This window comes from Pongo pygmaeus, chromosome 1 (genome assembly GCF_028885625.2).
Source record: "Pongo pygmaeus isolate AG05252 chromosome 1, NHGRI_mPonPyg2-v2.0_pri, whole genome shotgun sequence".
In the NCBI taxonomy this organism is placed as follows: Eukaryota; Metazoa; Chordata; class Mammalia; order Primates; family Hominidae; genus Pongo; species Pongo pygmaeus.
Genome location: NC_072373.2, coordinates 184,881,207 through 184,907,945, shown reverse-complemented (window position 1 = coordinate 184,907,945; position 26,739 = coordinate 184,881,207). Strand labels below are relative to the sequence as shown.

Genomic DNA, 26,739 nt, shown 5'->3' with positions numbered 1-26,739 from the left:
TATTTTTGAGACAGAGTCTCACTCTGTCACCCAGGCTGGAGTACAGTGGTGCGATCTCGGCTCACTGCAACCTCCACCTCCTGGGTTCAAGTGATTCTCCTGCCTCAGCCTCCTGAGTAGCTGGGACTACAGGCCCCCGCCACCATGTCTGGCTAATTTTTGAATTTTTAGTAGAGACGAGATTTTACCATGTTGGTTAGGATGGTCTCGATCTCCTGACTGTGTGATCCACCTGCCTTGGCCTCCCAAAGTGTTGGGATTACAGGCGTGAGCCACTGCGCCCAGCTATTCATTTTATTTTATTTTATTTATTTTTTGAGATGAAGTCTCGCTCTGTTGCCCAGGCTGGAGTGCAGTGGTGCAATCTCGGCTCACTGCGACCTCCGCCTCCTAGGTTCAAGTGATTCTCTTGCCTCAGCCTCCCGAGTAACTGGGACTACAGGCATGCGCCACGAAGCCTGGCTAATTTTTGCATTTATTATTATTTTTATTTTTATTATTTTTTTTTTGAGACAGGTTCTCACTCTGTCACCCAGGCTGGAGTGCAGTGGCGCAATGTTGGCTCACTGAAACCTCTGCCTCCCAGGTTCAAGCGATTCTCTTGTCTCGGCCTCCCGAGTAGCTGAGATTTCAGGTGCCTGCCACCACGCCTGCCTAATTTTTGTATTTTTAGTAGAGATGGGGTTTCACCATGTTGGCCAGGCTGGTTTCGAACTCCTGACCTCAGGTGATCTGCCCGCCTCGGCCTCCCAAACTGCTGGGATTACAGGAGTGAGCCACCGCACCCGGCCTGCATCCAGCTATTTTCTTTGAGATGGAGTCTCACTGTCGCCCAGGCTGGAGTGTAGTAGTGCAATCTCAGCTCACTGCAACCTCCAACTCCTGGGTTCAAGCGGTTCTCTTGCCTCAGCCTCCCAAGTAGCTGGGATTACAGGAGCCTGCCACCACTCCCGGCTAATTTTTGTATTTTTAGTAGAGATGGTGTTTCATTATGTTGGCTAAGCTGGTCTCGAACTCCTGACCTCAAGTGATCCGCCTGCCTCAGCCTCCCAAAGTGCTGGGATAACAGGCACCTGCCACCACGCTCAGCCTAAAATATATTTTAAAATATATTTCTCTGAGTTCCTCAAAGGTAGAGTCCATGTCTTTTGACCCCAGAACCTAGTACAAAGTCTTGTACCTCATAGTTGCTCAGTGAATATTAATTTAATGGATGAATCGGTCACACCAGTAATTGCAGAGGTTTTCTCAGGCCGTAGCCCTGGCTGCAAGAACTTTGGAGAGATCTCCCCTCCCGACACCTTCCATTTACCACGTCATCAGACTGTGGTCGCCATTCAATGAGTGCTTAGCATGAATTCTACACAGTGCTAATTACCTGTAATTCTCACAATGTCCTTAAGCGGTGGCTACTAATATGTCTTCATTTCACACTTAACCTTAATCCCAGCTACTCGATTACAATCCGGGTTACGTGACCTGGCTCACGTCACCTAGCTAATAATGGAAAAGCCCATGTATGTTTGCCATAGGAATTGGCATTTTCACGTCCAGCTCTCTAGCCCCAAAGATTTCAACCTCTTCCAGCCTTGACAGATTGGAATAAGAATCCTCTCCAGGAAACTTTCCCAATATGCTGGAACCTAAAGGGAAATAAAAACCCCTACTCTGATCAGCATAGACTGGGCCATGGTGAAAAGGAATGGATGATGCTCCAGGTGTGAGGAAGTGCAGCTTTTTAGCCTGCCAGTTATTTTTCACTCAGCCACTTGCAGGAAATGAGGCACACTGCTTTCCATAACCGATTTGTCTTGCGACTTTCTGAACAAGTCACAGCTTCCCTTTTTTTTTTTTTTTTTTGAGACGGAGTCTCGCTCTGTTGCCCAGGCTGGAGTGCAGTGGCGAGATCTCGGCTCACTGCAACCTCTGCCTCCCGGGTTCAAGTGATTCTCCTGCTTTAGCCTCCCGAGTAGCTGGGATTACAGGAGCCTGCCACCACGCCTGGCTAATTTTCGTATTTTTAGTAGAGACGGGGTTTCACCATGTTGGCCAGGTTGGAACCTTGGCCTATTTATTTATTTATTTTTGAGACGGAGTCTGGCTCTGTTGCCCAGGCTGGAGTGTTGCCCAGGCAACAGCCGAGAGTGGCGAGCTCTCGGCTCACTGCAACCTCTGCCTCCCGGGTTCTAGTATTCTCCTACCTCAGCCTCCCAAGTAGCTGGAATTACAGGTGCCCGCCACCACGCCTGGCTAATTTTTGTATTTTTTAGTAGAGACGGGGTTTCACCATCTTGGCCAGGCTGGTCTTGAACTCCTGACCTCGTGATCCACCAGCCTAGGCCTCCCAAAGTGCTGGGATTACAGGCGTGAGCCACTGCGCCCGGCCCCTTGGCTTATTTTTCTAAGAAATAGACTAACACTGATCTCACTAGTAGCATTGTTAATATTAAACAAGATAGCTAATAGCTTTAAAGCGTCTAATCACAGTACCCGCACAAGTAGTAGTCACACAGCAAATCATAGCCAGGAGTGGACAAAAAGCGCTGGGAGCATTAAACCTGGTAGATTTGGAGTCTGGGCAGGGCCTAAGAGGATGGGATCAGCGGATTGGGCCAGCCAAAGGGGGCGGGTTCAGAGGGAGGAGCCAGCTGCCTCCCGCTGCAAGCCTCGAGCTTTGAATCAAGCGCGGTAGTTTCAGCTGTAGCCAATCCTAGAACAAAATCTTCTTGCGTCAGTTGTTGCTGAGGCCCAGATCTCACCCAGATCAGTTCCAGTCGCTGCTGCTTGTACCCGTCCTCGGCTCTTGCGTGTCCGTCCGTTACGACTCAGAGGACGGAGAGAAATCACCTTCCTCAGTATCCAGGCCGGAAGGAGACTCTGGGCTACTCGCCCTGAACATGCAGAGCAGCACTGGCTTCCCTGTCTCTGGATGCCGCAGGGGCGTCCTGTCAGGAGTTGTAGTGTCAAGATTCCAGTTCTCCTTATCCGACTTGCTGGAGAAGCAGGAAGTTGCTGTTTATCGGAGAAGTCGGGCTAGGGAGGGAAACAATCCCGCGGAGCCATATGGAGAGGGCAGGAAGTGTCTAGATAGTGGTAGGCCGGCGGGGGACGGAGGGGGTGGGTGTTGAGTCCTGGCCCTTTAAACCCAAGGGGGAGGATCCGGAAGTGGATGGGCGGGGCGAAGGGTCCTCATATATAAGAGGGCCCCAGCCGCGCGGGGTCTCTAATCTGCCATTTTCTGTCCCTGAGTAAGTCTCTGGCGTCCCAAATTGCCTGTTTTTCTCGCAGGCTCTATTCCGTTCGCTGGTTCACCACCTCAGGGGAACGATGGCCACGGAGTCCACAGCCACTGCCGCCGTCGCCACGGAGCTGGTTTCTGCCGACAAGTAAGCGGGACTGTGAAAGCTTGAGGCACTGGCCAGTCCGCGGGGAGGGCTAATGGACGCGGGCTCCGGAGAAGGGACAGACCAGTGGGCGGGAGTACTTGCCTTCCCAGGAGCAGCTGTCGCTGTTCGGGAAGGCCTGGTCACTGGAGCAGTCCTCCTCTTGCTGAGAGCCTCGCGCACCAGCGGTAACGGCGGTCGGCTGGCGCCCCCTGCCCCGCTTTTCGCGGCCGCCATCTTGCCGGGGGCAGCGGCGGCTGTATCCTTCGCCTGCCCCTCTCCTTCCTCCCCCGGCCCGGGGCGGTTGGCCGGGAGGCGGGGCCCTGGCGCGCGGGTTGGCCTTCACGCCCCTTCTGTCCCCAGCGTGTGCCTCGGGTAGAGTCCCTGGATAACCCGGGAATATAACCAACGGAGATTTGGCGCCAAAAGAAAAAAAAAACCCTGCACGAGGAAGGAGGCTGGACCTGAGGGGTCGGGGTGGGCGGGGCCTTGCTGAGGGCGGGGTTTTGCGCGCGTGCGTTCGCTTCCCTCGCCGTTTCTGGAGCAGGGGGCGGGGCTTTGAGGAGGCGGGAAAACTCCATTGTTTGGGGCCGCTGCGGCTCCAGCAGGAGCTTTGGACTATCTCGTTGGGGCCGGCGAGGCTAGTTCCCCCCCACACCTCGCTCACGTCTTGTGCTGGGAGATAGTTATCGCTCCCCCCGACTCCGTGAGCCCCTGCCTGTGGTGGGGAGGATTGTCGTTCTTTAGACTTTGGAGGTGTTGCCTGTTTGCGGGGAACATTATCCGGACGCAAAGCGTCTTCAGGAAGCGCTGTCTGGAGCTCTCACCAGCACTATTTGGTTGCTTGGTGAATCGGCAGTAGTATGCACGAAGTAGAGAAGGACTGGAGGGAAACAAGATAGGATTGCTTTTGAAAGCGGCACAGTGCCACTCAGGCGTAATCTATTTTTTGAACAGTGGAGGGAAACACTACATGAGTTCAAGGAAACAAGTGCTGTTTCCCATACAGTAGGTCTGATTTCCCAGTCTTGCCTTATTTTTTTTAGGGATCTGGTTCTATTTTTTTTTCTAATCTTGTGCGCTTCAGAGGTTAGCTGCCTTCCCTGTAAAAGGAATGGTTGCTGTGAAGTTTTTTAAATTGATACTCTATAGGCTTACACTCTGTCATGATTATGTCTTAGTTTGTTTATAGTTAGAGATTTATTTATATCTCTGCTTACCACCTTTTGTTTTCTCTGCGTTCTTGTAGAGCAGTGGTTCTCAAGTCACCCTGAGAATCATTTGGGAACTCATGGGAAATATAATTTTAATTTCAAACTCCCATTACCTGCCTCTTTCCCCATTGATTCGATATGAGCAGTATAGATTGGGCTTGGGAGTCGTGCTGTAGCTATTATAAAAAGAGCTTCTTTTTATAATGTTTCCTAGACAGCTCTAGCAGTCAGTATTTCACTGACAGCTGTGTGTTTTTGTTTTGTTTTTGCAGACAGGGTCTGGCTGTCACATCCAGGCTAGAGTGCAGTGTTGTGATCATAGCTCACTGCAACCTTGAACTCCTGGGCACAAGTGATCTTCCCTAATAGCTTGGGACTACAGTCGTGTGCCACCACACCTGGCCAATTTTTTGTAGATACAGGGTCTTGATGTTTCCCAGGCTGGTCTCAGACTCTTGGGCTCAAGCAATCCTCCCGCCTTGGCCTCCCAAAGTGTTGAGGTTACAGGCGTGAGCCACGGCGCAGGGCCAGGTGTTTTTGTTTTTGTTTTTTGAGATAGAAGTATGCAACAGATACCTCTTGCAGGTCCCCTGTGTCTAGCCAGAGTTAGGTCATTAGTGAACTTAGTTTCCTGGCAGGTTATACATAGAGAAAGTTTATGTATATGTGGCTAGAAGAAAGCAGACCATTTAAGTAGTTCCTCACACCATAAATAGAAAGCTAAAACTGAGCAATTATATGTGCTGTGTGTGTGTGTGTGTGGTGGGGGGGGCAGGGTCTCTGTCACCCAGGCTGGAGTGCAGTGATGCCATCTCGGCCCACTGCAACCCCTGCCTCCTGGGCTCAAGTGATTGTCCCGCCTCAGCCTCCCAAGTAGCTGGGACTACAGGCGCACACCACAAGGCCCAGCTGATTCTAGTTTATTTTGTAAAGACGGGTTTCCCCCATGTTGCCCAAGCTGGTCTCTCAACTCCTAGGCTCAAGGGATCCACCCACCTGGGCCTCTAAAAGTGCTGAGATTACTGGCGTGAGCCACCAAGCCTGGCTACTATTTTCATTTTCATTTTCATTCCTTCGTTTCCCCATCTAATTAGTGTGAGAGAACATGAAAGCAGTGTGTCTCAGTTAAGTAAGTTAGTGAGGACACTTAGAGGTAAAGTTTATAAGGTCCTCATGTTTAAGGGTAGGATAAAGAAAATGACTTGAATTTAGACTTTAGGTAAGAATGTACATTATAATTCGAGGATAACCATTGAAAGAATAAATATAACTTCCAAACCAGTAGAAAGAAAAAAAATGGAATGAGAAAGAAACCTCAGTTCAGGTTTTTTAAATTTAGGAGATGAGGATCTTACTATGTTGCCCAGGCTGGATTCCCAACTCCTAGTCTCAAGCAATCCTTCCACCTCGGCCTTCTGGGTAGCTGGGACTACAGGCATGCATCACCTCGCCTGGCTTAGAATTGGCTTTGATACCAGCTTCATTGCTTCAGTAGTGATATTGGACCACAGTTTTGTCATCTGCAAAAAGTCTTAGGTTGGCTTTTGTCCCCTCATGCCATTAAAGCAGTATTGTTTAAGGTGATGTATATCTAAATGCTAAATTAATCCTGTTATTCTTAGCTTTCTAACTAGTTCTTAGTTTTGTTTTTTTGTTTGTTTGTTTTTGTTTTTGTTTTTGAGAGGGAGTTTTGTCACCCAGGCTGGAGTGCAGTGGCACAATCTGCTCACTGCAACCTCCGCCCCACCGGGTTCAAGCAGTTCTCCTGCCTCAGCCTCCCAAGTAGCTGGGACTGCAGGTGCGTACCACCACACCTGGCTAATTTTTTGGGGTTTTGCCTTGTTGGCCAGAGTGATCTCAAACTCCTGACCTCAGGTGAGCCGCTGGTCTCGGTGTAAGCCACCATGCCTGGCTGCAGTTATGATTTAATACTGCATCTTTGTTCATTTGCATATCTCAACTGTGGATGGTGCCATGTATGGTCTGTGTGTTTTGATGAATTTTAACTTTTTATAATTTGTGGGTATTTATGGTAGTAAAGAAGACTAGTACCTACGTATCTTTTATGCATTGATTATATACATTTTGTTAATTCAACATTTCTAGGCTATGAGGTTTGTCTTGAGTTTTTTCTTATATATATATAAAATAAATAAATAAATTAATTAATTTTTTGGAGAAAGAGTCTTGTTCTCTTGCCCAAGCTGGAGTGTAGTGGCCTGATCTTGGCTTACTGCAACTTCCACCTCCCCTGTGCAAGCGATTCTTGTGCATCAGCCTCCCAAGTAGCTGAGACTACAGTTTACAAAAATTAGCCGAGCATGGTAGTGGGGGCCTGTAATCGCTTGAAACCGGGAGGCGGAGGTTGCAGTGAGTCGAGATTATGCCACTGCACTCTAGCCTCAGAGCAAGACTCCATCTCAAAAAAAAAAAAAAAAAAAAAAAAAAGGCCAGGTGGTATGGCTCACGTGGTAATCCCAACACTGTGGAAAGCCAACACGGGCGGATCACTTGAAGCCAGGAGTTCGAGATCAGCCTGGCTGACATGGCAAAACCCCGCCTCTATTAAAAATACAAAAATCAGCCAGGCGTGGTTGCGCATGACTGTAGTCATACAGAGTCTCACTCCGTTGCCCAGGTTGGAGTGCACTGGTGCGATCTAGGCTCACCGCAGCCCCACCTCCAGGGTTCAAACAATTCTCCTGCCTCAGCCTCTCGAGTAGTTGGGATTACAGGCGCCCGCCACCACACCTGGCTAATTTTTGTATTTTTAGTAGAAATGAGGTTTCACCATGTTGGCCAGGCTGGTCTTGAACTCCTGACCTCAGGTGATCCACTCACCTTGGCCTCCCAAAGTTCTGGGATTATAGGCGTGAGCCACTGTGCCCAGCCTACACTTCTTCTTTTGAAATTAATTTTTTGAACTAGAGAAGGGGTTTCATTTTGCTGCTTAGCCTGGTCTCGAACTCCTAGCCTCAAACAGTCCTTCTGCCTTCCAAGGTGCAGGGATTATAGCCGTGAGCCACCCTGCCTAGCCTTGAATTTCTGTTAGCAATGTATGGGAGCACAATTTCTCCTTAACCCTATCTTTGACTATTTGATGGGTAAAACATACTTTCTAAGTATAGTTTTTTTGTTTCTTAAGAATGAGCAGCCGGGCGCGGTGGCTCACACCTGTAATCCAGCACTTTGGGAGGCCAAGGTGGGCGGATCATGAGGTCAGGAGATCGAGACCATCCTGGCTAACACGGTGAAACCCCATCTCTACTAAAAATACAAAAAAATAATGTAGTCCCAGCTACTTGAGAGGCTGAGGCAGGAGAATGGCGTGAACCCGGGAGGCGGAGCTTGCAGTGAGCCGAGATCGCGCCATTGCACTTCATTCAGCCTGGGCAACAGTGCAAGACTCCGTCTCAAAAAAAAAAAAAAAGCAGTAGCAGGTGGTCAAGTGTTTTTTTGTTTTGTTTTGTGTTTTTTTTTTTGTGAATGTTTATATTAAATCCATTAATCTATTCCCCATTGGGCTTTTTTATCCTGTTGACTAAGATTCTATGTATATTTGCTAAGTTAACCTTTTATGAAATGAATTAGATGGAGTAGAATCTATCAATATCCTATGGTTTCTGGTTTGTTTATTTATTTGAAACAGGGTCTTATTCTGTCACCCAGGCTGGAGTATAGTGATATGATCATAGCTCACTGCAGCCTCTATCTCCTGGGCTCAAGCAATCTTCCTATATCAGTCTCTGGAGTAGCTGGGACTACAGGCATGTATCAGCATGCCCATCTAATTTTATTTTTGGTAGAGATAGGTCTCGCTGTGTTGCCCAGGTTGGTTTTTGAACCTCTGAGCTCAAGCAGTCCACCTACCTTGGCCTCACAAAGTGTTGGGATTACAGGAGAGAGCCACTGCAAAACAGCCTTCTCCAAACAAATTACCAAGTAATTTCCCTATCATTTCCTGTAGTACTTCTCTGGATTCATGCTCATTCTTTTTTTTTTTTGAGACAGAGTCTCGCTCTGTTGCCCAGGCTGGAGTGCAGTGGCACGATCTCGGCTCACTGCAACCTCTGCCTCCTAGGTTCAAGCGATTCTTCTGCCTCAGCCTCCCAAGTAGCTGGAACTACAGGCATACACTACGCCCAGCTAATTTTTGTATTTTTAATAGAGACGGGGTTTCACCATATTGGCCAGGCTGGTCTCGAACTCCTGACCTCATGATCCGCCTGCCTCGGCCTCCCAAAGTGCTGGGATTACAGGAGTGAGCCACTGTGCTCGGCCGATTCATGCTCATTCTAAAAATTCATAATGAACGTCATAAAACTATGAAGCCATAGCTTCATAGTTGTAAATGTAGTGACTGTTAGAATTAACATTTTGAAAAATAACTGGATCAGGCCAGGCGCAGTGGCTCACACCTGTAATCTCAGCACTTTGGGAGGCCGAGGCGGGAGGATCACTTGAGGTCAGGAGCTCGAGACCAGCCTGGCTAAGATGGTGAAACCCCATCTCTGGTAAAAACAGAAAAATTAGCTGGGTGTGGTGGTGGGCACCTGTAATCCCAGCTACTTGGGAGGCTGAGGCAGGAGAATTGCTTGAACCCGGGAGGCAGAGGTTGCAGAGAGCCGAGATGATACCACTGCACTCCAGCCTGGGCCACAGAGAAAGACTGTCTCAAAAACAAAACAAAACTGGATCAGACATATCTATTGCCCAGATAGGACATGAACATCCGTTTATAATTTTTGTTCTGATCCAGTAGTCCTCAGAGCATGGTTCTAGAAACCAGCAGTGTGTCACCTGGGCAGTTGTTAGAAATGCAGATTCTTGAACCTTACCTCAAACCTTCTGACTCAGAAACTGTAGGGGGTGGAGCTCAAACTGTTTTAACAGTTCCTCCAAATGGTTTGCATACAGACTAAAATTTGAGAAACACTGCTTTAATTCATCTTTTTTTCCAACTGTACAAGTACTGCCTTAGTTCAGCCTCTTTTCTATTTGTCTAGGCTTGTGCTAAGCAAGAATAGAAATAAATTTATCGGCCGGGCACGGTGGCTCACGCCTGTAATCCCAGCACTTTGGGAGGCCGAGGCAGGTGGATCATGAGGTCAGGAGATCGAGATCGAGACCATCCTGGCTAACACAGTGAAACCCTGTCTCTACTAAAAATGCAAAAAAATTAGCCGGGCGTGGTGGCGGGTGCCTGCAGTCCCAGCTACTCGGGAGGCTGAGGCAAGAGAATGGCGTGAACCCGGGAGGCAGAGCTTGCAGTGAGCGGAGATTGCACCAGGGTACTCCAGCCTGGGTGACAGAGCGAGACTCCGTCTCAAAAAAAAAGAAGAAATTTATCACTGATAAATGCTTTACAATGTTATTTAATAGTGGTTTTACTGGTTCCTTGCTTTTAATGGTATTCAATTCAGAGTCTTATATTGCAGTCATAGTGTAGCTTTTTTTTTTTTTTTTTTTTTGAGTTGGAGTCTCGCTGTGATATCTCCCTGACATTGTATTTAAAAAACCTGTGTGTTACAGACTGGAAATAAAAGACCTAGTCCCTTAACCACAGGTAGTTTGAGAGGCTCTGCGCTAGACCATTTGGTCAGAATGACTTCTTAATAAAACTATTTGATATAAATGACTGGCTGTGACGGAGTTTGTAGATAAGGATCCAAGACCATTTCAAGATTCTAGGCAAATGGCCCAGATAGCTTACAACCTGTAGCTGAAAGCACTGCCCTTTAAGTTGTTCCTCATCCCTGTGGTTATAGCTGTGAAGTTGCCACTTATTTTCAGCCCTGGATATTTGCGTGAGTAGGAATTAAATGAATTAAATTTGATAATGTAAGTAAGTAAATAATACTTGAGTGTTTAATAAAAGACAGCTCTTTTATTCCTTTATATTTTTCTGAATTTATTTTATTTTCAGGCTTAATAATTGCCTCCAGTTTTACATTTTTTCCCCTTTAATTTTTTATTACAGAATTGAAGATGTTCCTGCTCCTTCTACATCTGCAGATAAAGTGGAGAGGTAAGATTATTTACATGGTACAGTTAGATTCGTATCAGGAACATAAACTAAGAGCAATATAACTTTAAAGTTATTTTTATTTTTTAATTAATTTATTTTTGATAGAGGCAAGGTGTCACTTTGTTGCTCAGGCCGAAGTGCAGTGTGCAATCAGGGCTCACTACAACCTTGAACTCCTGGGCTCAAGCAATCCTCCCACTTCAGCCTCCTGAGTAGCTAGGACTATAGGCACATGCCACTACACTTGGCTCATTTTTAAATTTTTTGGAGAGATGGGGTCTTGCTGTGTTGCCAAGGCTGGTCTCAAACTCCTAGCCTCAAGCAATCCTCCCTGCCTAAGCCTTTCAAAGTGTAGGATTATAGGTGTGAACTACCAGGCCCATCTCACCTCCTCACCCTGTAAATTATCCATCTTGATATGACTATGGTTTTTTGTTTGTTTTTCTTTATCTCAGATCTACACCCGCAGTGACTATGTTTCTTAATCAGAGGTGGGCATAATAATTAGCTAAAAAGCTTACCCAAAAGGTTGATGCTAGGTTACATCCCTAGAGATTTCTTGTTTTATTTTTTAGAGACAGGGTCTTGCTCTGTTGCCCAAGCTGGAGTACGGTGATGTTATCATAGCTCACCATCACCTTGAACTCCCGGGCTAAAGAGATTCTTCTGCCTCAGCCTCCTGAGTAGCTGGGACTATAGGCATGCACCACCACATCTGGCTAATTCTTTTATTTTATTTATTTATTTTTGAGACTGAGTTTCATTCTTGTCGCCCAGGCTGGAGTGCAGTGGCGCAGTCTTGGCTCACTGCAACATCTGCCTCCTGGGTTCAAGCAATTCTCCTGCCTCAGTCTCACAAGTAGCTGGGATTACAGGCGGGTGCCACTACGCCCGGCTAATTTTTGTATTTTTAGTAGAGATGGGGTTTCCCATGTTGGCCAGGTTGGTCTTGAACTCCCGACCTCAGGTGATCTGCCTGCCTTGGCCTCCCAAAGTGTTGGGATTACAGGCATGAGCCACTGTGCCCACCCGAATTATATTTTTCGAAGAGGATTCTTGCTTTGTTGGCCAGGCTGGTCTCCAACCTGGGCTCAAGCAATCCCCCTGCCTTGGCTTCCCTAAGTGTTGGGATTACCAGCCTGATCTACCATGCCCAGCTGATTTTATTTGTTGAGCTTGAGATAAAATTTGGGTTCATGTGTTATGGAAAAGCTTTCTGATAAGATTGAGAATTATTACTGTTAGAATATCTTACAAATATTTTGTTTGTTTGTTTTTTGAGATGGAGTCTCACTCTGTCACCCAGGCTGGAGTGCAATGGCACGATCTTGGCTCACTGCAACCTCCGCCTCCCGGGTTCAAGCGATTCTCCTGCCTCAGCCTCCCAAGTAGTTGGGATTACAGGCACCCACCACCACGCCCGGCTAATTTTTGTATTTTTAGTAGAGACAGGGTTTCGCTATGTTGGTCAGGCTGGTCTCGAACTGCTGACCTCGGGTGATCCGCCCGTCTTGGCCTCCCAGAGTGCTGGGATTACAGGCGTGAGCCACCGCGCCCGGCCACAAATATATTTTTTTAAGTGTCCATAGGGTTTTATGTTTTTCATGTTTGAAATCCTGTTGTCATCTTGGTTATTTAACCCGTTTCCCATTTGCCCCGAGAATACTTGCTGGTGGTGCTTGGGGCTGCAGCATTTACCCAGTGAAAACTGCCATGAAATAGCTCCCCTTTATTATTATTTTCACATCACTCTAATATATAGATTTTGGATAAAAAGACATCATTCTGTTTATAGCACTCTGTTTTTAGTAATGGTTATTTCCATTTACAAAATATGGTAATTCTCAATTGCTGTAAATGTCAAATCCTAGAAAACGTAGCATTCCTATATATGATGTTAACATCATTCTCAAATGGTTGTTGGCCAAAGATTCATTTGATGAATCCAATTTTTATGAAATAGACGATTCTGATGTTGTGTTTAGAAATAACTCTGGCCAGGCACAGTGGCTCATGTCTGTAATCCCAGCACTTTGGGAGGCTGAAGTGGGCTGATCACTTGAGGTCAGGAGTTCAAGACCAGTCTGGCCAACATGGTGAAACCCTGTCTCTACTAAAAATACAAAAATTAGCTGAGCGTGGTGGCAGGCGCCTATAATCCCAGCTACTCGGGAGACTGAGGCAAGAGAATCACTTGAACCTGGGAGGTGGAGGTTGCATTGAGCCAAGATTGTTCCACTGCACTCCAGCCTGGGTGACAGAGTGAGACTGTCTCCAAAAAAAAAAAAAAAACTCCAAGAACAGTTTTATATTTTTATTTTCACGCTGAAAGTCAGATTTGCTTCAGCTTCAAAGAACATGTTTATGTAAAATTAAATGAGTGCTGGCAGTGAACTGTACTTTTTTTTTTTCTCTTAAACGGGAAAAGGGTTAAAATAAGTTATAAAATACTGCTTGGCTGGGTGTGGTAGCTTACACCAGTAATCCCAACACTTTGGGAGGCCAAGCAAGACCTCCATCTCTGAAAGGATCACATGACTCCAGGAGTTCAAGACCAGCCTGGGCAACATAGCAAGACACTATCTCTACAAAAAAAATTTTTTTTTTAATTAACTGTTCGTTGTGGCACTTGTGTGTGGTCCCAGATATTGGGGAGGCTGAGGTAGGAGGATTGTGGAATCCCAGGAAGTCGAAGTTGTGGTGAGCTATGATCCTGCCACTGCACTCTAGTCTGGGTGACAGAGTGAGACCCTGTCTCCAAAAAAAAAAGGAAAGAAAAAAAAAAGGGCTAGGCGCAGTGGCTCACACCTGTAATCCCAGCACTTTGGGAGGCTGAGGTGGGTGAATCACCTGAGGTCAGGAGTTCAAGATCAGCCTGGCCAACATGGTGAAACCCCATCTCTACTAAAAAAGATACAAAAATTAGTCGGTCGTGGTGGCGAGCACCTGTAATTCCAGCTACTTGGGAGGCTGAGGCAGAAGAATCACTTGAACCCGGGAGGTGGAAGTTGCAGTCAGCCAAGATCACACTACTGCACTCCAGCCTGGGTGATGAGCGAAACTCTCAAAAAAACAAAACAAAATATCTTATGAGTTAATCTGGTATTTGGGTGGTATGAATACTGAATACTGTTTAGGATTGATCCTAAACACAATACTTTCAAGGGGGTTACTCATAGGATGTACCATAGTATTTAAGTTTCTGGACTGACTAAATGTAGCTAGGCTACCCAAAACACAGTGCTTGATATGTAATCATCAGTATTAAACTCCATCGTCCAGGTTGGAGTACAGTGGTGCAATCGTGGCTCACTGCAGCCTTGACCTTCCCTGGGCTCAGGTGATCCTCCTGCTTTAGCCTCCTGGGTAGCTAGGACCACAGATGGGTGCCACCATGCCTGGCTAATTTTTGTATTTTGTTTTTAGAGATGAGGTTTCGTCATGTTGCCCAGGTTGGGGCTCAAGCCATCTTCTCACCTCAGCCACCTGAAGTGCTGGATTACAGGTGTGAGCCACTATGCTTGGCATAAGCGTTTGATTTTTAGAGGACCAGAATATTCTGATTCTGAGAGAAACATGAAGGATGGTTGGAAAACACATTATTAGTCTCACCTTAAATTTATAACCTCTGACCTGAAGTGGGTTTTTAGTTTTGATTGGCAGTTATACTGCATTTCTCCGGTCAAGTTGTTTTCCCATTCTGCGGAATTGCTTAATCTTTCCTTCTTATTTTCCCCCTTTGAGTCAGGGTATTGCTCAGCCACTCAGGCTGGAGTACAGTGGGTCCTGATCCTGGCTTGGTGCAGCCTGAAACTCCTGGGCTCAAGAGATACTCCTGCCTCAGCCTCCCAGACTAAGTTTTGTGTGTGTGTGTGTTTTAGAGACAGGGTCTTATTAATGTTGCTCAGGCAGGTCTTGAACTCCTGGCCTCCCTATGATGCTCCCTCTTCAGCCTCCTGTGTTGTTGCAATTACAGGCATGAGCCACTGCACCCAGCTGATCAACTTTTTCTTTATATATTCTTAAACATTCAACACCATACCCCTCATCTTGCTTTTACCTGATGATTTTCGTTTGTTTTATGTTTGGTTCTGGATTTTTGTTTGTTCACTGAATAAACAATACGAAGAGAAATTTCTTAACACTGTGCCATAAATCTTTACCCATATATTCTCTCCTTTTGAATGCCTGTTCATGCTCTTATTCAGCAGTTCTCAAAGTTTTTTTGTTGTATACCTTTGGGGTCTCCAGTACTCTTTCAGGGATAATGTAAGATCAAAACTGTTTTTGTACTAACAAGACTGCCTTTTTGACCACTGGCAGTGATCGTGCAAAAGTAATGGTGGATAAACCTGCTGTTACCTTAACATAAATCAAGGCAGTGGCAACAAATAGTACTAGCAATTCTTGTGTTCTTCACTATCACCTTCACTTAGAAAATGTCCATGATGAAGCATTACAAACTTAAGTTTATTAATTCTCAGTCCTTGACTACATGGTTTTAAGGTAACCTGGCAAAATAGGAATTATGGATGGAGCGCTTCAGCATATCAAAAGTAGGTACAGTGGTTTTCTTTATGAAAAGCCGTTGTGTGATTTTAATTAAGAGTTGATTGAGCTACTTTTTTCATGTAACTTTACTGGCTTTTATTTGAAAGAATGTTTTATTCGAAAGTTTTATTTTTGAAAGAATGACCAACAGACAAACTTATTTAGACTTGATACTTAGCAGATGTTTTCTCCAAAATGAATACAGTGAGCCTGTCACTTTAAGGGAAATAACTGACAGTATTGGGTGCTAGTGATAGAATGTGAGCTTTCACATGAAAAATAAAAATTTTGGATAAGTTATATATCAGCTGTTGTTGTGAGACTGACAGTATCCTAATACTTTGACTGTTCTGATGAAATTGATTTTTAAGTTGTGGTAAAACACACATAATATAAAATTTTCCATATTTTTAAGTGTGTAAGTCAGTAGTGTTAAGTAAATTCACATTGTTGTATACCCAATCTTATCTTGCAAATCTGAAACTATTACCCACTAAACAACTCCCTCTGTCTTCCCTAGCCCCTGGCAACCACCATTCTGCTTTCTGTCTCTGAATTTGGCTACTTTAGATACCTCATATAAATGGAATAATAGAATATTTACCTTTTCGTGACTGGCTTATTTCACTTAGCATAGCGTTCTTAACGTTCATCCATGTTGTGGTGTGTCAGAATTTCCTTGCTTTTTATTGTGAGTACTGCTGCTGTGACCTTGGGTTTATGTAATTGTTCATAAGTAGAAGATCTAGAATACAAGATAGACTGGTTTTTAATGTACCAGTATGAGAAGTTCATCAGTGTTTTCAGATTATACAGTACAACTAACCTTTAAGAAATTACCACTTGTTGGTCAAGTGCTGTGGCTCACGCCTGCATCCCAGTACTTTGGGAGGCTGAGGCGGGAGGATCACGAGGTCAGGAGTTCAAGACCAGTTTGGCAAACATGGTAAAACCCTGTCTCTAGTAAAAATACAAAAATTAGCTGGGCATGGTGGCATGTGCCTGTAATCCCTGCTACTCAAAGTGGCTGAGGCAGGAGAATCACTTGAACCTGGGAGGCAGAGGTTGCAGTGAGCCGAGATTGCACTACTGCACTCCAGCCTGGGCAATAGAGTGAGACGCTGTCTCAAAAAAGAAAGAAAAGAAAAAAGAAATTACCACTTGTTGGCTGGGCGTGGTGGCTCACGCCTGTAATCCCAGAACTTTGGGAGGCCGAGGCAGCGGATCACTTGAGGTCAGGAGTTTGAGACCAGCCTGGCCAACATGGTGAAACCATCTCTACTAAAAATACAAAAATTAGCTGGGTATGGTGGTGCCCGCTTTTAATCCCAGCTACTGGGGAGGCTGAGGCACAAGAATGGCTTGCACCCAGGAGGTGGAGGTTGCAGTGAGCTGAGATCGTGCCACTGCACTCTAGCCTGGGCGACAGAGCAAGACTTTTTTTTTTTTTTTTTTTTTTTTTTTTTAAAGACAAATGACCACTTGTTGGGTTTGGGTGTGGTAACAGAAGAATATCCAGTTATCTGAAAGGACTATTTAAATATTCTCTTTCCAACTGCATATCTATATCAAGTCAGATATTCCTGTACTTTAATGAAAAGCAAACATGGTAGAATAGTGAATATGAAAATCCTGTTCTCGTCTACTAACAGACATTTAGGAGATTTGTAAAAACGTAAAACAGTGCCACTATTCTTCAGTATGGCGAATACTGACAGATACAACTTGTATACACAGAGGCTTTTGGGGGCTTCAGTAACGTTAACAGTGTGAAGGATCCTGACATCAAAGTTTCTTTGCTCTTACATAACACCAACATCTCCATTTGTTCACAAGATCCCACTCATCATTTACTTAATAGAACTCCTTTAGTTCTCTATGCAACAATACTATTCTTGTTTCCTATGAGATTACTTGTATCAGCCCACTAGGTATCACCAGATTTAACCGTTTGTTGACCCCCTCATACTTCCCTTCATCTATTACCTCACATCAGTTTCTTTGACAGGAAAATGTGAAAGAGGTGTCCACTCTGTTTCTCTACTACTTTTGTTCTTAATTGAAGCTGCTTCAATCAAGTTTTTGTCTACCATTCTACTAAAATAGTCTTGTTTATGGTCTTTAATACCATGCATATTCCTTACTCTAATAGTCATTTCTCAGCTCTCTGAGTTAATCTTATCAGTAACATTTGACCCAATCCATTACTCCCGTTACTTTTCTTTTTTTTTTTTTTTTGAGATGGAGTCTTGCCCTGTCACCCAGGCTTGAGTGCAATGGCTCAATCTTGGCTCACTGCAGCCTCCTTCTCCCAGGTTTAAGCAATTCTCCTGCTTCAGCCTCCCAAATAGCTGGGATTACAGGCGTCCACCACCATGCCCGGCTAATTTTTGTATTTTTAATAGAGACGGGGTTTCACCATGTTGGCCAGTCACTGCGCCTGGCCCCATTACTTTACTTCATACTATTTTCTTGTCTCTTTTCCTTCACTGGCTATTCCCCTCAACCCCCATTCTTCCTCGTCGCCCCACCTCTAAATGTTGGAAGGCTCACAGGGCTCAGTCAGTCCTACAATGTCTTTATTAGTAGCCACTCCCTGTGTATTCTCCTCTGTTAAGTCCTGTGGCTTTAAGTACCTGACTCTCCCATTTGTATCTCCAGTCCCCATATCTCTCCCAAATTTCTCCCTTTTAATATCTTGGAGGTCTAATAGGGATCTCAGAATTAACATATCCAAAGCTAAATACTGTACAGTAATTGATTGCCTTGTTTCTCACTGGCTTCTCCTTCAGTTGACTTTTTAATCAGTCAATGGCAATGTTGTTCTAGAACTTTTCATCTAGATTGTGTAGATTTGAATCGCTGCCATTAATATTCAGTTTTCCATCTGTAAGGTGGGGGTAATTCAATAACTTTATGAGGTGTAGATCCTAGGATTTAAATGTAGATAAAATTTCTACGTAGTCCATTATTAACACTTAATACCAGTTGTCCAGGCCAAAAAAAGTTTGCTTTATCTCTGACTCTTTCATTCAATAAATTATATATCTAGTCCATTAGCAAATTTTAAAATAAGTTTATTCAGAATCTAACCCTCTCTAATACTCCTCAGGTTCTTGTCTAGATTTTTATGGTTTCTTTCTTTCCTTTTTTTTTTTAATAGAGAAAGAGTTTTTGTTTTGTTTTGTTTTGTTTTTTTTTGGACATAGAGTCTTGCTCTGTTGCCCACGCTGGAGTGCAGCAGTGTGATCCTAGTTCACTGCAGCCTTGAATTCCTGGGCTCAAACAGTCCTCCTGCCTTAGCCTCGCGAGTAACGGGGACTAACGGGGACTACAGGTGCATACCGTGATGTCAGCTAATTTTTGTATTTTCCTGTGGAGATGCTAGTCTCTAACTCCTGGGCTCAAGTGATCCTCCCACCTTGGCCTCCCAAAGTGCTGGGATTACAGGCATGAGCCACCATGCTCAGCCTTAGACTTTTCCTTTTCTTCTCTTTTCTTTTCTTTTTTTGAGATGGACTCTCGCTCTGCCACCCAGGCTGGAATGCAGTGACACAGTCTCGGCTCATTGCAACCTCTGCCTCCCTGGTTCAAGCAATTCTTCTGCCTCAGTCTCCCGAGTAGCTGGGACTACAGGCACACACCACCATGCCCGGCTAACTTTTGTATTTTCAGTAGAGAGGGGGGATTCACCATCTTGGCCAGACTGGTCTCGAACTCCTGACCTTGTGATCCGCCTGCCTCAGCCTCCCAAAGTGCTGGGATTACAGGCATGAGCCACTGCCGCCCGGCCAGACTTTCTTTCCAATTGGTTTTCTCCCCAGTTCTGTTCTTGTTCTGTCTTAAAGTCCATACTAATGTGATGCTGCTCTCTCCCTCTTCCTCACCTTTATTTCCCATAATTCTTCCCCAGCTTACTCTAGCCAGAAAAGTTTTTGTTTCTCAAATATTTTAAGCAAGCTTCTTTTAGAGCTTTGAACTTACTGTTGCCTCTGTCCCAGAGTACTTTTGCCCTGTATTTTTTTTTTTTTTTTTTTTTTTTTTGGCTTGCCTTCTTAAGTTCTCTGCTTCAATTTGACATTGTCCATGTGGTCTTAGCTCATTCTTGTTATAATTACAGTGTCTTGAATTGTGCCCAGCAATATCAGGGGCCCAAGTATTGTTGATTGAATTAAGAAGAGGGATTATCCTTCCAAATAATTTGGTTTTCATTAATGGAACTTAAAATATCACTGACTCTTGCTCTTTTGACCCAGGTTTTTCTTAAAGCTATAAGAAACATTAAATGAAGGTCTAATTGACATACAGGAAACTGCACATAACTTTAAAGTAACAATTATGAGTTTCTACATATGTATACACCTGTAAACCATTATCACAATCAAGATAATGAGCATTTTCATCACCTCAAAGTTTCCTCATGTGCCTTTGTACTTCATTCCCTCCCCAGCAACCATTAATCTGCTTTCTGTCACTGAAGATGGGTTGCATTTTGTAGAATATTATCTAAATAGAATCATACAGTAAGTACTGTTTCTTTTTGTATAGTTTCTTTGACTCAGCATAATTATTTTGAGATTCATCCATGTTACCACGTGTATTAATAGTTCATTCTTTTTGTTAGTGAATGACATTTCATGATGTAGATATATCACAATTTGTTTATCCATTTGGGTTTCTAGTTTTTGGCTTACAAATAAAGCTGCTGTGAATATTTATGTACAAATCTTTGTATGGGCATTCATTTCTGTTTTTTGGGTTCATACCTAGGAGTGGAATGGCTAGATCATATGGTAGGTATATATCTAACTTCAAGAAACGTCCAAACTGTTTTCTAAAGTGATTCTACCATTACATTCTTACCAGCAGTGTTTGACAGTTCTAGTTGCCCTACATCCTCACCATCATTTGATGTGTAGTCAGTCTTTTAAAATTTTTGCCATTATAGTGAGTATAACAGTGTCTTATCATGGGTTTAGTTTGTATTTTTTTGAGTGACCAATAATGTTGGCATCTTTTCATGTGCTTATTTGCCATCTGTGTATCTTTGATGACATGTTTGTTAAAATCTTTCGCCCCCTTTTTATTGGATTTTTTATGATTGCATTCTAAGAGTTCTTTATATATTCAAGTCCTTTATCAGAAGTTTTGCATATATTTTCTCCCAGTTTGGCCTGCCTTTTTTGTTTTTATAACAGTGTCTTTCAAAACCAAAAGTTTTTCATTTTAGTGGTGTGTCTAGTTCATTGATTTTTTTTTTTCCTCTTGTTATAGTTTGTGCTTTTTCTTTCATATTCAAGAAGTCTTTGCCAAACCCAAAGTCACTAAGATTTTTATCCTGTATTTTCTTGTAGAAATTTTATGGTTTAAATCTTATATTTAGAAAGCCTATGATCCATTTCAGATTAATTTTTGTATGAGATACGAGATAACAGTTGAGGTTCACTTTATTGCATGTGAATTTATAATTACTCCAGCACCATTTGTTAGACAGATTATCCATTCCCCATTGCATTGCCTTGGTACCTTTTTCAAAATTTCAGTCAGTCATATATGCATGGATCTGTTTTTGTACTCTGTGTTCTATTTGATCCATTTGGTTTTCTTTATGCCAATACTACATTGTCTTAATCTTGAAATCACTGCCTCTTGCCCTATTTACCTAAATGCTTCTTAATTTTAATATTTCTTTTAGCTAGCGCAATTTGTATGAATTTATGGTTCTTTTATGATACCTTTTTTATTTGTGGATTAATTAGGAAATATTTATAATAATATACAACACAGGCTTTGTGATTAGATGAACCGTTAAGAGAAATTTTTTTTTTTTTTTTTGAGGTGGAGTCTTGCTCTGTTGCCCAGGCTAGAGTGCAGTGGCGCATCTCCGCTCACTGCAAGCTCCGCCTCCTGGGTTCACGCCATTCTCCTGCCTCAGCCTCCTGAGTAGCTGAGACTACAGGCACCTGCCACCACGCCCGGCTAATTTTTTGTATTTTTAGTAGAGACGGGGTTTCACCATGTTAGCCGGGATGGTCTCGATCTCCTGACCTCGTGATCCGCCCGCCTTGGCCTCCCAACGTGCTGGGATTACAGGCGTGAGCCACCACACCCAGCTGAGAAAATACTCTAGTCAAGCTTCTGGGAATGTTGCCTTTAAGATTTCTTTTGATTTTGTGATGGTAAATAAGTGTGTTAGCCAGGCCTTGCCAGAGTAGTCCAAAAGTTTTAAAAAATCAAAGTATTGCTCAAGTGTAGCAGGTATTCAAAAAATACTGATTTAAACAGTACTTGACCTAGAAAAAATCTTTTTTTTGCAGTCTGGATGTGGATAGTGAAGCTAAGAAACTATTGGGTTTAGGACAGAAACATCTGGTGATGGGGGATATTCCAGCAGCTGTCAATGCATTCCAGGAAGCAGCTAGTCTTTTGTAAGTATTGTATATTTTGCTATGATGTAATATTATGTTCTAATAAACCTTGAGTTATAAAACATTATTTTATGGGGAAAAAGCATGAAGAGCAAGAGTTTTAAAACATTTGATTATTTTTCATGTGGTTTGTACCAGTAACTATAAGTGTAAAACTTAAATATCACCAAGCAATTCCACCCTTTCATTTTCCTGAGTAATGTAATTTGTATTCCAATCACTACTAATTTGGGTGACCACACCTTGTCCTGGTTTATCTAGGACCTCTCTCCCCATCCCTCAACCCCCGCTTTTTTTTTTTTTTTTTTTTTTTTTTTTTTGAGACGGAGTCTCGCTCTGTCACCCAGGCTGGAGTGCTGGAGTGCAGTGGCGCGATCTCGGCTCACTGCAAGCTCTGCCTCCTGGGTTCACGCCATTCTCCTGCCTCAGCCTCTCTGAGTAGCTGGGATTACAGGCGCCCGCCACCACGCCTGGCTAATTTTTTATATTTTTAGTAGAGATGGGGTTTCACCGTGCTCTCGATCTCCTGACCTCGTGATCCGCCCACCTCGGCCTCCCAAAGTGCTAGGATTACAAGCGTGAGCCACCGCGCCCAGCCAACCCCTGCTTTTTTTGTTGTTGAGACAGGGTCTCTGTCACCCAGGCTGAAGTGCAGTGGCACAATCTCATGCTCACTGCAGCCTCAGCCTCCCAGGCTCCCCAGTAGCCGGGACCACAGGTATGTGCCACCATGTCCAGCTAATTTTTGTATTTTTTTTTTTTTTTTTTTTTTTGTAGAGATGGGGTTTCCCCACATTGCCCAGGCTGGTCTCAAACTCTTGGGCTTAAGCAATTCGTCCACCTTGGCCTCCCAAAGTGCTTTGCAAAGGGATTACAGGCGTAAGCCACTGAGTCCCAGCCTGACTTTCCCAATTTTAACACTAGAAGTTCTGTGTCTGTGGAAACTCTTTAGGCCCAAGCAAGTCATGATTGATAGTGCCATGATTGATAGTGCTATTATTAGCACAACATTTTTTCATACGTTTTTAGCACATTTTTCATACATTCTTAGCACTGTTGTTGGAATTGCTTAGAAGTTGGTAGCTACCACCAGGTAACTATATAGACCTATATCCTAGAGGAAAAGGTTAGCTTTAGTGCCTTAAAGATCATTTATTTTCCCCAAAGACTTTAATGTACCTCCATTATCTGAGAGGAAAAAAAAGCAAGTTAAATTGTCAAACAACAGCCTTTTGGTCTATGGCGAGGTTTGAGTTTCCTCAAATACAGTATTAGCAATTGCAATTGAACTTGAAGGTCAATCATTGCATACGTTACATACAGTTGATTACATTACATATAGTTTAAGTTAAATCTTCCTTATAAAAGAAATGGTTATAACAAAGCATTTGTGGGTTTCAGGTTTGACGCTTAATATCAATCCATTCTTTTCCTAAACCCCTACTGCCTCTCCCAACATCCAGAACAGAATCTTGCTCCTGGATATCTGCAAAAATCTCTTGTCTGATTCCTGTCCTCTTTGTTCCTCTCTGCTTGAGCTTAATGAATTGGGGCTCTGGTAGGGTAGAGACTAAATTTTATCTGGTAGTATTTGGAGATTTTTATTTTTTATTTTTGAGATGGAGTTTCACTCTTGTTGCCTTGGCTGGAGTGTGATGGCGCGATGTCAGCTCACTGCAACCCCCGCCTCCCTGGTTCAAGTGATTCTCCTGCCTCTGCCTCCCGAGTAGCTGGGATTACAGGCATGCACCACCACGCCTGCCTAATTTTGTATTTTTAGTAGAGATGGGGTTTCTCCGTGTTGGTCAGGCTGGTCTCGAACGCCCGACCTCAGGTGATTCACCTGTCTCGGCCTCCCAAAGTTCTGGGATTACAGGCGTGAGCCACTGTGCCCAGCTGTATTTAGGTATTTTTATTTAAAAATGCATGGTTGTCTTACAACATAAAATGTTACCTAAGTTTTTAAGCACACATAAACACTTTTCTCTTAGGTTATTTTTCCCAGATTACTGGAGAGGTGAGTATTCCCACTTTCCTGCCATTAAGGGTATTTAGGAGGAAAATTTGAGATGTCCTATTCTAATCTAGTAGACTACCCTTAAACATGACCTCCGTCACAATTTACTGCTTAGATTTTCTAGTTACTCTCAATAGACTCTTAGGCCATTAGTTGGCCTGACTGCATGAATTCTGCCAGTGTTTTACTCCATGAAAGCCAGTCTTCTTACCTTACATAGAGAAGTACTTTCTCCTTTTGTTGATTATACTTATGTAATTTTTGTCCTTCTCTGTCTAGATATTAATAGCTAAGACTTAATACACAGTGCTATTTGTTGTCTAAACATCGTTTTCAGTGCTTTTACATACATTAACTCATTTAGTTCTTGCAATAGCTCTTTGAACAGTTATTAACATTCCCATTTTACAGATGAGAAAACTCAGGCACTGTGAGAATAATTTGTCTAAGGTCTCACAGCTAGTTATGGGTTAAAGGTAGGATTTGAATCCAGGTAGAACAACTCCAGATATTCTACGCTTTACATCATGCCTTTCCATGGGCCTTAATCATCCTCTAGGTCCCAGCCAAAGGTCCTTTAACTATTCTGATCCATATTGACATCCGTCTTTTAGCAGGAGGAATACCTATTAATACCTTAGGGCTGTTTGGCCCTACATTATATATTACTAATTGTAGTACATTTATGTCACTTAGGATATATATATATTATATATTGATAAAGAGCATACAAAATTTTCATGCATTGTTTAATGTCACTTTGACCTTGAAAGCAAGAGGGGTATTGGTTTTCTAGGAGTATGTTACTGGAGAAATATCAATTTATAACTGAAGAACTAGAACTAAATGTTTTAGATTAGATGGTAATTCAGATTTTAGATGTTTATTCTCTTTGTAGAGGTAAGAAGTATGGAGAGACAGCTAATGAGTGTGGAGAAGCCTTCTTTTTCTATGGGAAATCACTTCTGGAATTGGCAAGGTATGGATGTTGTATTTAAAAACTGAAGTTTCCTTGTTAAGATTGTTTACTAGCTTTGAGATTTCACAGGAGCTAAGCAAGATTGGTTTTACCTAGAGAGTTTTGAAGGAGCTTGAAGTAGTGATGGAAGTTGTGAATGGCACTTGATACAATTAGTAGTTATATTTAAGTTTTGACTTTTGGAGTCAGTAGAAGCAAAGATCTTTCCAATAGTGAATGATCCAAAGTTCAGTGTAGAGAGAGAATCTTTAAAAGCACTGTGAGCTAGCTCAAAATAAGGACTGAATAGAGGACAACTGGAAAGAATTAGCAGGTGAGACTGTCCAGTAAAAAAGACTCTTACTATTGAAAAGTTCTTGGCTATGTTCTGTCAGAATTTATCGATCAGAATAAGTTCTGTTTAGGGTATACAAACTAGCAAATGATGTCATCTATTTAATCTCAGTTCTGGTAAGTTTTTTTTTGTTTTTTTTTTCTTTTGAGATGGAGTCTCACTTTGTCACCCAGGCTGGAATGCAGTGGCGCGATCTCGGCTCACTGCATCCTTCATCTTCCGGGTTCAAGTGATTCTTCTGCCTCAGCCTCCTGAGTAGCTGGGACTACAGGCGCGTGTCACCACACCCGGCTAATTTTTTATTTTTAGTAGAGACGGGGTTTCACCATGTTGGCCAGGCTGGTCTCGAACTCCTGACCTCAGGTGATCCACCCACCTCAGCCTCCCAAAGTGCTGGGATTACAGGCGTGAGTCACTGCGCCTGGCCCAGTTCTGATAAGTTTTTTTTTTTTTTTAAGATGGAGTTTCGCTCTTGTCACCCAGGCCGGAGTGCAATGGTGTGCTCTCCGCTCACCGCAACCTCTGCCTCCCAGGTTCGAGTGATTCTCCTGCCTTAGCTTCCTGAGTAGCTGGGATTACAAGCATGCGCCACCATGTCCAGCTAATTTTGTATTTTTAGTAGAGACGGGGTTTCTCCATGTTGGTCAGGCTGGTCTTGAACTCCTGACCTCAGGTGATCTGCCTGCCTCCGCCTCCCAAAGTGCTGGGATTATAGGCGTGAGCCACCGTGCCTGGCCTCTGGTAAGTTTTTAATCTTGTAATCATACAGAACTTTCTCATGATTTGCCGTGAAAATCTTGCTAGAGTATTTGGCTATTTAGAGAAATGGGGTGGATACAAAGTTTGGGAAATAGTATGGTCCTATTACAAATGGAATGCATATAGGTCTTGTTCTTTTGACAAGAGACATCATGCTTTTCAGGCAGCTGGATGGAGGAATATGCTTATTTCCTTCAGTGCTCTTGCAGTCTTAATTTATATTACTAAAGTTTTGATCATTGCTTCCTTGAGTATATATAGTTTTATATTGCCTGCGCTTGGCTTACTCTTCCCTTGCTTTTATAATATAGGACTGTATTTTCTGTCTTAGAAAAAATTGCTGGGTTCTAGCCATCAAACCTTTGGTGCTTTCTCTTGTTCTCCTAGAATGGAGAATGGTGTGTTGGGAAACGCCTTGGAAGGTGTGCATGTGGAAGAGGAAGAAGGAGAAAAAACAGAAGATGAATCTCTGGTAGAAAATAATGATAACATAGATGGTATGTGGAGTTGCATGTGACATTCAAGAGATGCGACGTTGTATATTTCTTGTATACAGTGGTGGAAACAGGGCTCTACCTGTCCTGGATGGTCTCTTCTAAGATGCTTGGGGTGATGCCTGCATCTGGTGGAGATTGCAGTGGGGGTAGCTGTTTACTGAAACTAACAGCAGATTTTTGTAAGAGAATAACTTATTTTCTCAAGTAAATCCAGTTATTTCGATTGGAGTTTTTTAAATCAAAAAGATAAAAGCAAGATTAAATTGGTGTTTTAAATACTATTACAACCTTAAATATTTTTCTGATGCAAATTTTTTTTAAACAGCCTATGCAGTTCAGTTATTTTAATAGCGGTACTTTTAGAGCCCTTGTACATTTTTTATGTCTGCGAAAATTATATAATTTCTAAGCTGAATTTGGCTGCTATAGTTTTACATATCAGATGGGGGAGAATGAAAAGCTTGGCATCTCTTACCTAACTGGTAATCAGAATGCTCAAGTAAAACAATACCTAGTTTAACAAGCTTGGGTTTCTTTTGCAATAAGTTG

General features: G+C 43.4%; 2 protein-coding genes across 5 annotated transcripts in view; one reads left to right on the top strand and one right to left on the bottom strand.

The window, feature by feature from the left end:
• Positions 1-1,865: 1,865 nt before the first annotated feature.
• The window catches only part of NASP (nuclear autoantigenic sperm protein), a 35,915-nt gene continuing 11,041 nt past the window's right edge, over positions 1,866-26,739 (top strand). For 2 of the 4 annotated variants that reach the window (XM_054489938.2, XM_054489936.2), the window contains exons 1-6: positions 1,866-3,386; positions 10,578-10,625; positions 19,627-19,699; positions 21,494-21,604; positions 24,520-24,600; positions 26,081-26,190. In XM_054489938.2, coding sequence (XP_054345913.1) covers positions 10,586-10,625; positions 19,627-19,699; positions 21,494-21,604; positions 24,520-24,600; positions 26,081-26,190 — 415 coding nt within the window. In that variant the 5' untranslated portion in view covers positions 1,866-3,386; positions 10,578-10,585. The remainder of the gene's footprint in view (positions 3,387-10,577; positions 10,626-19,626; positions 19,700-21,493; positions 21,605-24,519; positions 24,601-26,080; positions 26,191-26,739) is intronic. The other 2 variants (XM_054489939.2, XM_054489937.2) reach the window with 1 other exon arrangement.
• The window catches only part of CCDC17 (coiled-coil domain containing 17), a 33,476-nt gene continuing 19,689 nt past the window's right edge, over positions 12,953-26,739 (bottom strand). Inside the window, exon 13 of the transcript XR_008502906.2 lies at positions 12,953-15,921. The gene's annotated coding sequence lies outside the window, so the exon portion shown is untranslated. The remainder of the gene's footprint in view (positions 15,922-26,739) is intronic.